Consider the following 17,363-nt stretch of genomic DNA (forward strand, 5'->3'; position numbering starts at 1 on the left):
TGTTCAAGTTTAGATTTTAACCATATGAAAGAATTGCTCCTTTGAAAATATAGACCCACCAGTAAAGGTCATCGGTCTGTATGCAAAGTCTTCCTTCATTTCTCCCTCCTCCCTTTTTTATATTACTCTCATTTTATTATTTAAAAAYGCTGAGAGGTTAGAAAAGAGGCAGATCAAGTCAATGTGCCAAGGTAATATTTAACCTTAAATTAAGACCTCACAGATAAAAGGGAGCATACTAAAGATTTCTCAGATAAGTTCCCCAGTCCAGCCAGCCTGAGAGAAATATCAGTAGTGCTAGGGTCTAAGTGCATATAGCACCTTCCTAACTCGGTCTAAGCATTTTTTTTTTTTCCCTGCCTAGAAGTGAACTGGATTAAAAAAAAATCTCATAGCTGGATAGTCTTCCTTTTTTATTATTTGTCATTGATAACCTACAAAACCATCTTTGCTGTCAGAGAATTAATCAGTTCAGAGCAACTGATACAGAAAYCCAGAGTCCTTCTCCCAGAGAACTATCCATCGGGTGCCATGTCCAACTTCGTAGCTCCAGAAATCAAAAAATTTGCGCCTTGGGACTATGTTGTTTTTGCAGCACTATTTTTAGTATCTGCCAGCATTGGAATCTTTTTTGCAATTAAAGAGAGGAAAAAGAAAAGTTCAAAGGAATTTTTGGTGGGCGGCAGGCAGATGACATGTGGACCGATAGCCTTCTCTCTCACATCCAGCTTCATGTCAGCAGTAACAGTTCTGGGGACACCATCTGAAGTTTATCGCTATGGGGCATCCTTCATTCTTTTCTTTCTTTCATATACGCTTGTCATCATCTTTACTTCTGAACTTTTTGTACCTGTATTTTACAGATCTGGCATTACAAGTACTTATGAGGTGAGTAAAAAAAGATTATTATAGCATAAAAATCAGTTTATCAAGTATTTTGCTATTTCTAGAGAARTCTATGGCAAAAGACTTTTTCTGCAATAATTTACAAAACAAATATATCAATACATGATTTTTTTGATTTTTTTGTAAACAAGTTGATTATACAATCTAGTTATTTGTATTTCATAAGCTGCAGGCACAAATAAAGGATCAGCGGTGCTGCTATGCACACATAGCAAAGAAAAGAGTTTACAGAGTAGTACAAAATATGTTACAACTGGAAAATAATTAAAGTGCCTGCTAGATGCTTTTGATCTCAAATAACTTTTTCACTCTGTTTTAGAGTGCGACTATTAAAGAGGGACTATAAGAACAAAATTCAGGATCCAATTTCAAATTTGGTCTAGATCCAAGGATTTGGACCAGTTACTCTAGAAGTGGAACACATTATTTTMTTCATACAAGAGCTCATCAGCTGGAGAGAAAAAACAACCAACCAAGCGCCCCCAGTAGCTGCGCTGCTGTTAGAGGGACACAGCACGCAGCCGCCATCACCCACACATCACAGAACACTGGGCAGCTTTTGGACAACTGGGGCTGCTGTTTAGCCACTTGAACCAGCTGCTGCAGATGTGGTGGTTTTGGTTTGTGGGCAGTTTCCTGGAAGGGAGCGTGGGGCGAGCAGAGCCCTCCCGGGGGCCAGCAGTTCCCGGCAGCAGAGGTTGCTCACGCTCTCACAAGCCCAGCGCCAAGGAGGAGCTTCACAACTCCGCCTGGGTACCGGGAAATATTTCAGTTGCAGGCTGGGAAAAATTAAAACTGACCATCTATTCCAGCTGTCAGAAGTAACTGTATTTTCTAGCTGGTTTAGGTTCAAGATCGAAGAACAAATCACTTATTTTAACCACTGAAAGTTTCATTGCAGTCAGAGGGTCCCTTCAAGCATGCCTGAAAATGACTTTGCTGACTTCATGAGTTATTTTTAGAAACAGATCAAATTATGCGAATGAGTTACTTATTTTACGGCAAACTGTGGGGCTTACCGAGCAAGAGATAAAGATTAACATGAACAAAATTAATAAGAAAGACGCTATATTCAAAGTACTATGCCTAAAGTCTTCTGAAAGACAGAACGCCTATGCAGTTTGTACGTAGTGTCCACGAGGCAGTGTACACAGTAGCACTGCCCAAGGGGAAACTCACAGGGTCGAAGATGGCTTGAGGTTAGCAGTGTATATTTAACTTTTTGGTCATTTCTGCAAAGAGACTTCAGGTGGTGACTCAGGCCTAAGACCTGGAGCACCTGCTCCACCAACTGCTGTGGCCACTGTGGAAGTCCAACTATCCCATTGCTCTAGTAGATGAGCTCACATCTCCTATTCATACAGTCAGTTATTCCCAGTACAAAACAGGTATTGAATACAGCAGCCCAACACATAATGTCAAGTACATCCCACTGATTAGAAGATTTCTCAAATGTAATTATCTCTACCAGTAAGAATAATCATGCACCCTAGTTTACTAGTCATAGCAGTAATGTCAGCYGTGTGTAATTGTACTTGGGAAGCAAGCTGCTACTCAGGGCAGACAGGAGGTTAATAGCTGTGCACAGCTGCTACTTGTGCAATTTACTGCATCTCCTCTTTTTCCTAGTATTTGGAGTTAAGATTTAACAAAATGGTCCGTTTTGCTGCAACGTTGATCTACATCCTGCAGACGGTAAGACGACATTGCCTATTTTTTCATGATAATTTCACTTAACATTTATTTTGAAGCACTCAACTCAGACTCAACTCCCCCCACCCAAGAGCAATTTTAATTTTTTCCCCCCCCCCTTAATTTTTCCAGCTGGACTGTGAATGTTAAGAAAGCGGTTGCTTTCCTACCTCCTAGCTTCTTCCTACTTACAGTTAAAAAAAATTTCATTGTTGCCTGTGACATTTGGAAGCAGTACTGCACTTGCACAGCTTCTCACATTCTTGGCCTCATTATATTTCCTTGAAGTCTCTCTCCTTCCAAGAAAATTGAGCATATATATATATACACACACATTATATATATATATATATATATATATACACACACACACATATATATATTTTTTTTTGTGAGAGAACCTACAAAAGCTGCACTGGGCACATTTACATCTGCGGCTCACTGGCTACATGCCCAGGGAGAAGCTCTCCCATTAGGGAGGCAGCGCAGCCCCGCGATGCTCCTCTTGGGGGGTTTGCTCCCAGCAGGGGCGAGCGCCAAGAGGCAGCACCCATCCCTGGTGCCTCCCAGGCAGCTGGAGGGATTTGGGCAGGACACGACTGTGACTCCTTGGAGAGCTGCCCTGAGTGATGGGGCCACAGGGATGAAGCCTGACACCTATAGGGACAGAAATTGCTGCTTGACTCTTATTGACTGCATTTATTGACTGCTTTGCATTGCCATCAAACACTGACTAGCCGGTCCACACCCCTGTGCGTGATAAAGTAAACAGTAATGCTCCTGGCTCACGAGTGGTGAAGCTGAGTGAGCAGAGACTGACTTTACTTACCCAAAAGCACTTAAGGAGCTGGACAAGGCACTATGGTAGACATCAAATAGCTTTTTGTCTTTTGATTTGAAAGTTCACCAAGTTTCTCAGAAGATTTTAATAGTGTTTGATGGAAAATTGGGAAGTTGGAACATTTGTCTCTCTTTCTACATTAATTCCATTTAATTAGTACCAAAAGCGTTAGCAAGAGATTCAAAAGTTTATTTACTTTCAGGTTTTGTTTCCCCCCTCAATTCTGCCACAACATATGCATGAAAGGCATTGAGTTAACTATTCTAAGAGGGATTAAAAGGAAACCAGGGAAGATTAATTTCCAAGACCCAATGTGAGTTTTTTCTGCATCACTGTTTGTGTTTTACTGAGAGCTCCTCTCTCTATTTGAGTAGTGTAGTCTAGACATCTAATCATCTTAGCAATGGGAGAAATAAGAAATACACAGATAGACAGTGGTGGCTTAACTCCATCCAAAAGGAATTAAATGAAGGATTTTGATTTCGTAAAGGCTGAAAAAGAAACCCATATATGGTACAGTCTGATCTAAATTTTGCAAGTGGCCTCYAGCTCTGGTGCTTTGCTCCAAGCCGCTCTCTGAACAGAAGCCTTATCACTCACAGACATGGTTTTTCCATGAACTTTTTTCTCCTGCAGATCCTTTACACTGGAATAGTGGTTTATGCTCCATCACTGGCTCTCAATCAAGGTGAGTTTCCAGGCCAAACTACATGATTACCCAAAATAATCACATCATAAGACAAGCAGAATAACTGAAGCAGAGGAAAGTAAGAAGGCTAAAAAAAAAAAAAAAAAAATTCCTCAGCAGATCCATAGGAAGGTTTTTGCCTTCACCTAATAGTTCTGCATTTCCAACACTCCGGGTCTCTCCCTCACACTGGTACTGTAGCACAACTCTAGCATTTGTTCTTCTGTACTCAGTAACAGCCCAAAAGGGTTAGCAATGAAAAATTTCTCAACCTCCTGACAAAGTTCACGGTATGAGCAGCGACCCAAGACCGTGCTCTGTACTTTGGTTCCTTCCTACCCTGTCTGCCTTATGCTGCCAGCACTGTTAATGCTCATGGGACAGAGCTGAGATTTCTCTGTCTGAAAGTTTTGGTGACTGCCCGGCTGCCCACAGAAATGCAAAAGAGCAGAGGATGCTCTGCATCTCTAAAGCAGCAGGGAGCAGTTTCCTTTAAGGGATGACACCTACAGGCACCCTATATGTGCTGGGGAGTTTTGCTCCAGCTGCAATGCCATCTTTCAGGTAAGATGAASGACAAGGCCCTGGAAGCAATGTTTATGTTTATAGATCCTATCGTATTTTCAACCAGATGTCTCATTCACGTTCCCCTGGGCATAACTCCGTTCCCTGCAGCTGGAGTTGAATACTATCCTGCTCTCTGCACGCTTCTTTAATCAGCCTTTGGCAACCAGGAACACAGCATCTGTCGCAATAGCTGGGATTAATAAGTTTACAGCCATACAACATAAGGAATCAACATAAGTTCCTAAAGTAACCGATTTCCCTAAAATTGACTGGAAAGAGATTTGGAAGCTCTTTTCATAGTCCATCATCCGAGTCATATCTGGTTTGTCTAGTCTCACTGATATTCACCTTGCGCACAGTGCTGAGCTCCCTCCCTCTGGAGCCAGGCTGCCTTTTACGCAGCACTTGTTCAGAAGGTCATGTCCATTATTAAGCCAAACTAATTTTGCTACTAAGAGAACTTCTACAAATAGTATTGTCCTTACAAATTAAGCCTCATGGCAGAGATTTCAATATAAGCAAAAGTGAAATCTGCATATCTTATCTTACATACAGACTTTATGAAGCAAAATGAGCATGCAAAATTGTTTTAGTGCACAGTCAGCACAATTCTAAGGTTAAACTGTTCCTAGTTTCAGAGAACAGAACTTAGCTTTTTTCCTTAGGATTCAATGGAAATCTCCCAAGAACTTGGTTCCTCTGAAATTTATAATTGTCAGAACACAAAATCTTTCAGCAAAATAAAATCCTGGACATGAAACAGAATGAAAGCATTGCTCATAAAATGATGTCCCATAAGAATGATGTTTTTTCTTTGTGTAATTATTTTGCTTATGAACTACTTTTCCACCCTTGAAAGGTAGTTAATCCCAATTTGCAAGAAAGCAACAGCGCAAAAAAGCATTCAGTAGTGTTAAGAACCTTGAATAACCCAGCAGAACTCCTAAGAGTCACAAAAGATTAAAATTAATAATTACTTCCATCCTACTAAGGGTAATAGATAGCTTTTCTCTTAATATCCTTTTGCTAACCATTTGGTTTTCTTTGGTTTCACAGTCACTGGATTTGATCTCTGGGGCTCTGTAGCTGCAACAGGAATTGTCTGCACTTTCTATTGCACTTTGGTATGTAACAGGCATCAGTGAATGGCTGAATACAGATTGTTAATGCAACCACCCCTTGTACCCAAAAGGCTGCAACAGAAGCGAGGCTGCTAAACATGGTTTGAGGGACTGTTTGCAATACTAGGACATAGAGATGAGTTTCTTTCAGATCCTAAAGTACAAAGATAAATCTATTTGGCAGGGGAAAAAAACAACTTTATTTCCTCCCAGATACTCCACTGAATATCTCAAGGTGTAAGTCAGACCAGCCTGAGGCAGAGTCCAGACATGCAGGTGAAAACCTTCCCTCACCATAGTAAGTCTTTTGAGAAGATTCTTCTCATCTTTTGCAAGTTATAGATGGAAAAACATAGTAGTGAAAAATTTGTCTCTGGTGTCACTCGGGATCAAGAACAGAGTGATAAACCGTAGGAAGCACACCTAACAGGGCTTCCAGGGAGCTTTACTGCTGAGTCAAAGCGACGCAAGACCTTCCCTGATGCACCTGTAAAAAGCTGGGGAAGTCAGTGAGCAATGGAAAAGAGGTCGGTGTCCCTGTAGGCACCGTATTCAAGTGTTCAAAAGCACCTAAGTGACTCAGTTGGCTTTCAGTGTACTTTTAAAATCAGAATTTCAAAAGTTTTAGCCCATATTTTGAACCTGGAAGATTATAGACATCCAAAGAGTGCCACAAACTGGAGCATATGAGTGTCTGTTTGGTTTATGACTTTGGATAGGACTTAGGACAATAATAAAAAGATAACCATAGCAGGGGAAGATAACCATAGCAGGGGGCAGAACACGTACATCTGTCTTTCACCTCCTATCAGGAAGTTAAGCCTGGAGGTGTGAGGGAGGCCTGGGGGTTCTCAGAAAAGGCTACTCCATCAGACCCCAATCACATTAAATAGCAAACAGACTGGCTAGGCTCTACAGTTTTTGTTACATTATTATTAAACAATTAAATCAATTAGTAATATTTCAATCAGTCCTTGTTGAAAACACTAATTATGCTTCTCTAACACATTTCATCAGATAGGAAATTAGCTATGGAAGAAAACTGAACTGAAGACTTTCTGGAGCTATTTWTCCTGTGTTGTTAGATTTACTGTGGACCCCCGAGCTCTGAAAATGTGTACTGAATGCTGTGGGAAGTACAAACATAGGCAAAGTTTTATTCCCCAAATTTCTGTTGCATGCCACGGCATTTTCTTCAAATGCATATAAAGAAGGGGAAAAAAGCATTTGATTGGAGGTCAAATATTCTTATATGACTGGGCAAATCATTTAGTCTCTGCCTCATTTTCTGATCTGCAAAATACAGCCTTTATGGGAGAATATAACAAAACTTTTCAAGGAAAGGCCTGTCTAATTTTCTAGCTGCTATGCATACAGCTTAGAAACTCCTGAGATGAGGTGTACTTTTACCTTTTACCGTACTCAATCAACAGAAAGGAAGATGGGAACATACAGTTTCTATTTGTTTTAGGGAGGATTAAAAGCTGTTGTCTGGACAGATGCCTTTCAAATGATTGTCATGGTGGTTGGCTTCGCAACAGTCTTAATCCGAGGGACTATTCTGAACGGTGGCCCGACCAACATCTGGCAGTGTGCCTCTGAAGGATCACGACTACACATATTTGAGTGAGAAAAACAAATGCTGTGGATTTTTTTCTTTTGGGGCATTCAATGTTTAGAAATACTGCTCTCACCATGCCAAAAATACTCAGGCCTGTTATATATTATGAATGAACAACTTCGATTCAGAAATCTATTTCTTATTTTTTTTTTTTCCAGTTCTCAGGAACATAGTAAACCTTTCAGAACTTTACTTCTTCTATTGCCCTCTTTTAAGAAATCAAAACTCAAATGAACTGAAAAAGAGCTTTGCATATTTTTCTTTGCCTAGCTCATAACGTAGCACAATTACTCATTCCAATAGTATATTTATTTCATTCTCCATCTATAAGACTGACGCTTTATTTTAAATCCCCTCACCATATCTACTAGCAGTGCACCAATGCACTGGGATAACACACTGGTCTGGCTGTCTGCCGCAGTGACTGACAAGGTCATTGATCAAGGCAAGTCACTGATAAACACTAGCAGGAAGATCAAATGTCATCCGTTTTACATATTAAGATTAACAGAGTTGTAAAGAAGACAGAAGGAAGAACTTCAACTATACTGGTYAGAATTACTGAGTAATGAAGAGGAAGAAAAAAAAAAACACCAAAAAACACTGCCGATGAAGCCATTTCTTGTAATAGAGATAACATATGATGGTGATATAACTAAGAGCGTTTAGGCAATTTTTAGAGTTTAGTATGTGGCCTTCTCCCTGCTGAGATCAGGTTCATAGATGTGATAGCTTGCAAGTCTATTGGTGGGATATAAAAGAGATTTGGAATTTGAGCATAATAAGCCTTATAAATATGATTTATTTTCATTACTTAGCCCTGTGATTGGATCTGAATGATACATATTTATCTTGRTTTGATAATAACATGATGCAGTATAAAAATAAAAACAAAACAAAACCACCCTCCCCCCTCACACACACCAGCTGTTATCTGTATGGTAAAACTGTGTTACCAATGCAGTAATTTTGATTATAATATAATAGACCAGATACTCCTGAAAGATCAGACAGCTCTTGGTGAATAAAGGTGCGTTTAAACAAGTGAACCGAGTTGCTTCTCTGCCTGCCTTCTAGCTTCGATGTGGACCCTCTGAGACGACACACCTTTTGGACGATAGTGGTCGGGGGAGCTTTCACGTGGCTTGGCCTCTACGGAGTTAACCAGTCCACGATACAGAGATGCATCTCTTGCAAATCAGAAAAGCATGCAAAACTGTAAGTTACCTAACTTTAAACTCGCCTAGCAATCAAATCTACTGATGTGGAATTATACTGACAGCCTGTCGGTTATGTTAAATAAAAATAGGGATCCCATTGGGTGGTCATAAGCTGCTAGAAAGATTTCCAGAGTGTTTTGACAATTTTACTCCCTCTGGCTCTAGATGACATGAGTAAATAAATAAAGAAAAATAAAGAAAAAGGGTTACCTATCTTACTCTTACAGTTTATTAATTTGGGGTCAGGCTGCCAAACTAGTCTTCAGAAACAGGGTATGGAAAAGACATCTACGTAGAAGAAGCACTGTCTACAGCATTCTCAGAAAAACATTCTTTCCAGAGTTGTATTTATGTTGTATTTTATTGGAAGTGGTTATTGATTTCACAGGGTACTACAGGGGAGGGAATCATCTAAATAAAGCAAGATCAAATACCCAACAGAAAATAGTTATAATCCATAGAGATGAAACTGGTGAAACTCCACAATATAGACATACAGGTCTCCAGCCCACTAGCTTAAGTTCAGCATTAGTTTGCACATAACCAGACGCACAATTTTATCAAATAACCAAACTTCTTCATATACCATATGCATATTACTTGGTTAAAATGTAAAAAGATAATTTTTTCCTTCCTCAAAGACATTTAAAAACCTTTAAACGCTTTTAAACACACTAGTTTTGATGATATTCTTTTTTCTTAAGTTATGATGAATGAATATTCACATTATATGAATTGACCCTGTTGAAATTCAATCTCTGAAAACGTTTGGGAGTCACAACAGCAAGAATGGCAGTGATACCAAGCCTGAAAAGCCCTCCGGGCACCAGCAGTACTGTGTCGAACTGCAACCAGCTCCAGCGAAAGAGCTGGAATTAGCTTGCATTGAAGCTACTAGCATTTTGCTGCACACTTTCTTACCCTGGGGAGACATTTAAGAAGTTCTATACCTAGCTTTGATTAAGGCCTCTCTCAAAAAAGTTCAAAATAAGTAACCACTAACAGCTTTTCCACATACATCTTGTATTAAACAGGATTTCTCTTTCTTTCTAGGGCACTTTACCTCAATTTATTGGGACTTTGGATAGTCCTGGTGTGCGCAGTATTTTCTGGTTTGGTGATGTATTCACATTATAAGGATTGCGACCCTTGGACTGCTGATTTCATTTCAGCACCTGATCAGGTACAGACAGAGATTATTTTGATTAAGTGCTGTTTTGGGCCCAGACATAGCATGCATAACCACCACATAAGGTTTGTGGGAAACTGCGTGTCCTTTCAGCTCCACAGGTGCTGAAGTGGCTGCTGGATCAGGGCTAGGACACGTCCTTTCTGGCAGTCTGCTAGTATTAACATGACTGAGGAGTTTCACAGAACGAAACCCTGTTCTCTCAAAATCGGAGATATCTTGTTAGATGCCAAAAAAACAAAAACAAGCAAAACAAAACAAAAAAAAAAAAACCACACCCAAAAAACCCAGAGTTTTGCAGCAGCTGCTCTTCTCCCTCAACCCAGAAGAACCTCAGCTAACTTCCTGTGTCGCTCTTGTGTTTCTTTTACCCCAGCTTATGCCATATTTTGTTATGGACATTTTTTCTTCGATGCCAGGAGTCCCAGGACTATTTGTTGCCTGTGCATTCAGTGGAACACTAAGGTCTGTGAATCTGAAACGACACTTCAGCTACGTGCCATTGATTTTTTGAACAGCCAGATCGGGGTCAGCATGTGAAATACTAAGTAGTGCTTTGCTGCATCACTTTATGTTCATGACAAAGTTTAGCTCCACTTCACCAATATCTTTTTACCCCAAATGCATTATCAACACAAACAAAAAGGTAGAAAAAAACTGAAGAAATATCAGTTCTCTTAAACAAAACAAAAACACTCTTCTTCTGTAAATAACTTTGGAGCCGTTCAGGATGAAATTGCTTTTATTTAACCCGATTGCCATAACACCATGGTTAGTAATAGAGAGCTTGTTAGCAAGCCTGTCTGTACCTAAACACAGAATTAAATTTGGAAATAAGAAGCCTACCTAGAAAAGTTTTAGGAGCTGTCTGCTCTGCAGGGTGGTGCTGCAGAGTATTGTATCTTCTACAGGCCAAACATCAATACTTACTGTGACATTAAAGAGAGAGATTTAAGTTCACAGTGGCATTAGACATAGATTAGAGGCAGAGACAGTCTCCCATAGGCTATCCTAAAATGCTCTCATCTGGAGAAAGAGTAAGGCAAGCAAGAACTGTCAATAGAGGAAAAAAAAAAAACACACAAAAGCCCCTGGCTGATCCCAGAAGGAGACTAAGAGAACAGAATAAAGGGAATTGAGTACCAAATATTTTGCTATAGGTCTTGATACTGCAAGATCCTACTTGCTAAATATTTTAATCAGATTGCATAACTCACCTAGCTGCAAAGACTATCTGTATTTCAAACTATTCCTTTTCTACTTTTAAGTTATGTGAGAAAACAGAATAGGCATTTTGTGGCAGTATAGTGCATGCAGTTAAATGCACTGTCTCTGGAGTAAGCTCTGCTGCATCTAGGAGTAAGTCACACCCTTGAGACAGGTGCTGATCCTCTCCAGTGTATAAATTCAGAGAAACATCATGAAAATCAGAGCCATAATCCTGCAAATCCAAAGATGATTTTTCTTGTTACTGAATCTTCAGATTCTTTCACAGAACTCAGACAGAGAAAATTGGAAACCAGGAGCTTTAGCTACATATGCTTCAACCTCATAAGGATGATAAAATTATGTCCCAAATAATAGTTATTGTCTTATGGTATTCGCACACTGTCCATAACGTATTATAAATCCACAGACCGGACTAGTTCATAACCTCCAGGCAGCCTTTGGAAAGTCTCTTCAAATAAGGCCCCATTTGCTAACACGTTTTCAGGAGGAACAGGGTATCACTAGTGGTCACTGCACACCCTTCGGCTTGTAACAACCCAACACCTTTATCCTGCAGCACTGCAATATTCTGAAGGTCTTTGCAGCTTCATGGACTGAAGGGCCAGTTAGGACGTGTAGTGACAGTTTCTGTCTGAAATCAGCATGAAGCAGGGCCCCTAGTAACTGCAGGAGGAACAAAAACCATCCCCACAGCAGCAGCTTCCCTCGTCAGACACAAGACTTTTCCTAAGCTATATCTTCGTAAAAGCCAGGGACAGAAGTAAGCTGTTATAATTTAACCCTTGCTTCCCAAAGACATTAGTTGACTCCCATCCTCAAATTCCCTAAATCCCCAGTGACACCTCTTTCATTCAGAAAGCTACTGTTTAATACTGTAAAACAGGTAGTTCTTTATGTTGAACAAGAGGCAGCATTTCTCTATAGATACATTTTTTTCAAGATTGTTTTGCTTTATATTTATATCCTTGTTTTCTCCTTTTACAGCACAGTGGCCGCAAGCATTAATGCTTTAGCAACTGTTACTTTTGAAGACTTGGTCAAGAAATTTTTCCCAGGCATCTCTGAGAAGAGGAGCACATGGGTCAGCAAAGGCTTATGTAGGTACCTTGGGTGGAATCGATTTGGTTAAAGGAAAAGGTTTTCTCCCCTCCTGCCCCGCTTAGCTGCTATTACTGTAGCAGAGTAGAGCAGGATTTCATACACTTTAGCGAGGAGCTGTATTGCCTTAATCCGTCTGCTTGGTCAACGTAGAGAAGAGCAGGTTTCTCTGGGGAGGCAGGCACCAGCCCGTGACCCGAGCCACCACGGGCAAAGCCCCCCCCGCCCCGTCACCGAAGCGAGGAGCCAGCAAGGGGAGGCCCTCCACCTAAGCCCCTCGGCCAAGTAATTACAAGCAGTACTGAGCTAACTGAACCGACTTTTAGTTATGCGACAATACTGTCTACAGATACTTGAAAAACCACATAGTGGAGCTGCCAAGTCTTCATATTGCAAACCCGGGAAACTCATTAATGAGCCGTGAACTAGACAAACACACACGATAGCGACAGGGTCGCGCGCTCTTCCTGGGAGCAAAGCGAAGGACCGCCTTGCTGGGACTGACTTTGCACTATAAATAAAGCTATAAAAGTTTAAGCTATCCTATAGTTAGAGGACTAAAATAAAGGAGGGGAGGGACCAGGAGGCCTGCTGCTGGCTTGCAGAAGCCTGCGCATTATTTGCGTAGGACGAGGAAAATTTATTCCTCAGGAACAAACTCGCTCCGAGAGCGGTCCTGCAACCGGTCGACGCCAGCGTCCATACCACTACTTAAGAAACGCACTTCTGCTTCTGAAGCCTCCATAGGAGCATAACTGCTGGCAAATGTGTGGGATGAGCCTCAGCCTGAGGCTTCAGTAAAGCCAAGCACAGGCACTACTACCTTGTACAGAAACAAATATAGGCTGTAGTGAGCAACAGCTATGTCAAAATCCTTTGGGAAGTTCTAGTAACATGTTTCCTGTGCCAAAAGCACTGGGGAACTCTCTGGAAACTTCTTTATAATGCAAAAACAGTATTAGTGTAGTTATTGCTATATTAATCTGCAGCAGTATTACTACATACTATTACTTTACAGTATTACCAAAGAACTTTTCTATTCAAACTTAGAGGATCATGTAGGGCAGGTTGTTCAGTTTTTCAGAAGAAAAAAAAAAAAAAGAAAATCAGTAAAAAAGCTGAAGGAGACAATAAAAACAAAGCAAATATCAAAACATGAGGGGTCTGAAGTGATCCGAGTTTCCAGGACAACTTTGCAAGTGTTGTAATAGATGTCATAACCTCTTACTGATGGTTGTAAAGTTCCTGTAAGCGCCAAACCAATATTCCTTCTGTTCCTGCAGTTTGCCACTTAGTTTTTGCGCTCAGGACCTAGCAAGTAATTTTTATCTCCTAAAACAAGCTGTGCCAGCACATAAGATGAGTTCAGTCATCTTGACTTAAAATTAATACTTAGAGAGTGCTGCGTAAAGCAAAGTTAAAACCGGTGTCAAATGAAGAGAACTGTTTTGTGTATCACTGCTTAATTAATTCAACCAGATCATTTAAAAGTGTTATTTAAAGGCACAGAGGCGGAAACATTTCTGCACGAGACGTCCTTCCCAAGTTAGATTCACTGCCAAATCCTGTTTTGCAAGAGAAGCGACGGGAGGCCGCGGGGCAGCCGAGGGCTGGTGGCAGGCGCAAGCGCCCCGCGCGCRTCCCGTGTCCCGCGGGGGCTGCGGGCCTCACGGCGGCTCTCTTGCAGGTGTGCTCTTCGGCGCGCTGTGCACGGCCATGGCGGCGGCCGCCTCGCTGCTCGGGGGCGTCGTGCAGGTACCCGGCCCCCCGCGAACGCGACGCGCGCTCCTTCGCTGCGGTCCGCCGTCCCTTCCCCGCTTCATGCCGCTTTCCCTGGGCGCTCGGTGCAGCAGCGCGCGCCCGTCAGAGCCCCCCTCGGTGGCAGGATCTGGCGCTCTGCTGCTGGGGTTCCCGGGAATTTGTCTGGGCACTCGCACCTTCCTGCCTCCTCTATCGAGGTGATTAACTAAGAGCATCCTTAAAGAGTTTCCTCCCTAGCCACTTGCTYACAGTTGGGATAAAACGCTGACTGCGATTCTTTTCCTCTTTAACCGCACACTGAAATTAGCCATCCCTTTGCCACTAAAAATCACATTTAATTTAAAAATTAAAAATGAGACTTGCTCAGGCTTTCTCCAGCTCCTGCACTAAGCTTGCGCCTCTCCCCTGCAGGCCTCCCTCACCATCCACGGCATGTGCGGGGGGCCCATGCTGGGGCTCTTCACCCTGGGAATCATCTTTCCTTGCGTTAACTGGAAGGTAAGAAAAAGCCCAGTCGTTCTCTGAAAGGAAACCTCTTGGTGTTGCCTGGTTAAAACTCCCTCTTTAAAGTTGTGTTGTTTCTCCGATTTAGACTGCAGGCTGGTTTTTTTTAGAATTTAGAGCCTGAGGAGGGTTTAGAGGTCCCTGTTCACTGCCTGAATTTAACTCTACTGAACAGTAGCATAATTAGATCCACATTTCTGTGCTTCTTTTTTTCTGAGCTCCTTCTCTTATTAACATAATTAAAGATAGGAAAAAAAAAAAAAAAGGAAAGAAGAGAGCCCATCAGCCTATATTCCTGTTGAGCAGCACACGATGCTTTYGGTTGCTCTGCCTTTGCCCAGTCAGGCAGAAGAGAAGACAAGACCATTTCACACTGCCTCACGCACAGTCCCATCACCCTTCTCCAGAAAGAAAACTGAACCCCACAACTTCAGTTTTAATCATCACAGTTTTGTTTCAACTCCGATTGCTAGAGGGCAATAAATCACCATGTTTCACAGTTCAGCCAAAGGAGAATACAATTGATTTATACTGACACAAACCAGGATCACATAAGATCATAGCAAACCTTCTGTCACCTAATTCACCCTTACAGASATGCACTTTGGTTATCTCTAACTATCTCTCTTCTACATCTTCCCAGGGCGCGATCGGAGGCCTCTTAACCGGGATCACATTAGCTTTTTGGGTTGCAATTGGCTCTTTCGTTTACCCTGCACCCTCGGCCAAGGCCATCCCTCTGGACCTGTCCACGGTGGGCTGCACGCTAGCTAACAGCACCAACGCGCTCACCACCGCAGCTCCCACCACAGCGCCAGCCAGGTATTTTCCCACAGCCACGAGACAACACAGACGTACCTGGTGGATAACTGCTGTCATCAGCTGCTCCATCATCTCCTGCCATGTTTTCACAGGCCACTGCTGGCAGACACCTGGTATTCCCTGTCCTACCTGTACTTCAGTGCCATCGGCTGTCTCGGGTGTGCTGCTGCAGGGCTGCTCATCAGCTTTGCCACAGGTTCATTTAATCCCAAATTTGGTTTTGCCCCAGAACACGGCTCAGCTGAGCTCCCAGTAACCCCCCACCCCCACCCCAGCGGCTCGTAAAGCAGAGCTGCACTAACGAGCACCTGGCTGGTGTCCTGCTCACCCGCACTTGCAGGCTGAGGCACTCCAAGCCTACATCTGCTTTCCCCATGGCGTCACATATCATTAATCACTGTTTTGCCCTTTCAGGACCCAGTAAAGGAGAAGATATTCCACCAATCTTAATTAAGCCAGTGTGCAACCTGTTTTGCTTTTGGTCTAAGAGGCTCAAAACTTTATGCTGGTGCGGCGTGCAGCACAGCAGCAAAGACGTGAGTATTTTAAAAGGTCAGGTCAGCCCTGCCTGGACTCCGAGGGAGGGGTGCACGTACGCACACATATGTGTGCAAGCGTGCATACCATGCAGAGACACAACTACACCAACAAGTTTTCACCATTTGTTTCTAAAAATCACGCAAGGGCTCTTTGTAGGAATCACACAGTGGAAACGAGGAGASCCAAACCTTCCCCCACCACTTCGGTCAATAATAGGTTACATATTTTCGCTGTCTGCTAGTGCACAAGGAATTGCAGCCTCTAGAGGCAAACAGCCCTTGGACAACCAGCAGCCTGTGAACGCGGGGGCTGGCCGTCCTCCCCCGGCCCCAGCCCAGCTGAGACCCGGGGCGACACCGCACTTTACACCCGAGAGGGGAGTCCAGCACGCTGCTGCTCCGCGCGCCCAGCCCAGGCTCCGGCGGGAGCAAGAAGGTGGCACCCGGCGCCTCTCCAGCCCTCGCGGGAGGCCGCGGCGCTTCGTAGCTCATTAACAAGCCATGACGGACGAGCACCTCCTTTCCTTGCACTGGTCTCACAGCTGGCATAGAAACAAAGTTGTTCCCTCTTAGCAAAATCTGCTCGGTTTACAGAAGTGAGATAAAGAAATAGGTTTAGAGAAGTAAGAGGAAAAAAACCTATGTTTTCAGCTGCTTTAGGCTAACCTACAAGTATCTTTAAATCTGGAAAGCAATCTTCAGACTACAAGGCTCACCGTGTTCGGCGCTAACGTAGAAAGTGTCTCGCCCCACTCAGCTCGCATTAAATTTGACAGTGGCAGGATGGTTCAGTTTGGAGAGTGGTTGTGTCTCTAGATTTGCTTCAGCTGCTTCCTTGGGCTTTCAGGTCTCCAACAGAGACTTCCTTTAGAATTTTTCTAGAGAAAAGAAAGGATCCCCATGTTAATAAAAGTARCAAAATAAAAATCACATATGCCTTAATCCCTTTATATTTACTTGAAATATAAAATAATAACATCAACCAAGTAGTTGCAATGTGAAACACTGAGGCAAGTATAGGTCAGACCAAAAAGACAATCCATTAAAATGCAGATAAACATGCTCGTGAAAAATCAAATTTAAGTGATTTGAAACATACCCAGAACACATTTCAGAGCTTGTACATGAACAGAGGAGGTGTGAGAAACTGGTTTTGCCGCTTTTGTTGCTTTTGCCAAAGACTTTCCATGGGGGAATGGGAAAATCAGTGATTGGGGGGGAGTGGGGGGAACTGTGTATGGCTGTGGATCTGAGAGTCATTTTACATAGTCAACTCTTCAGATTTCTATGAGAAAGGATGTCAAAACTTCAAAATGCAACAAGATACTTTTTAGTGAGTATTAAAATGCAGTGAATAACTCACTCTTCAAACTCTTGTGGTTTTTTTTTCCATTCTTTTTTCCAGGTGGACTTTGAAAACAATATGTCTAAAGTTATTGCAAAGAAAACTGAAACAGATGACACATTCCAGAACAAAGCTGAGAAAGAAAACCAAAGCCAGTTACCTGGTTACAATCCTGAGGAAAAATCCTATACCAATATGAGCATAGAATCTCGCCTGTAG

At 42.4% G+C, this 17,363-nt stretch overlaps 1 protein-coding gene across 1 annotated transcript; it reads left to right on the forward strand.

Annotated features, from left to right (window-relative positions):
- Positions 1 to 531: 531 nt before the first annotated feature.
- Positions 532 to 17,363, forward strand: SLC5A12 (solute carrier family 5 member 12). Its single transcript, XM_026073105.1, has 15 exons — positions 532 to 888; positions 2,536 to 2,601; positions 4,076 to 4,127; positions 5,751 to 5,818; positions 7,287 to 7,441; positions 8,514 to 8,654; positions 9,710 to 9,839; positions 10,222 to 10,310; positions 12,060 to 12,172; positions 13,861 to 13,928; positions 14,346 to 14,432; positions 15,082 to 15,260; positions 15,353 to 15,456; positions 15,675 to 15,796; positions 17,205 to 17,363. The coding sequence occupies exons 1-15, from the start codon at positions 532 to 534 to the stop codon at positions 17,361 to 17,363; spliced, it is 1,890 nt and encodes a 629-aa protein (XP_025928890.1).

This window comes from Apteryx rowi, unplaced genomic scaffold (genome assembly GCF_003343035.1).
Source record: "Apteryx rowi isolate R43461 unplaced genomic scaffold, aptRow1 scaffold_360, whole genome shotgun sequence".
Classification (NCBI taxonomy): Eukaryota; Metazoa; Chordata; class Aves; order Apterygiformes; family Apterygidae; genus Apteryx; species Apteryx rowi.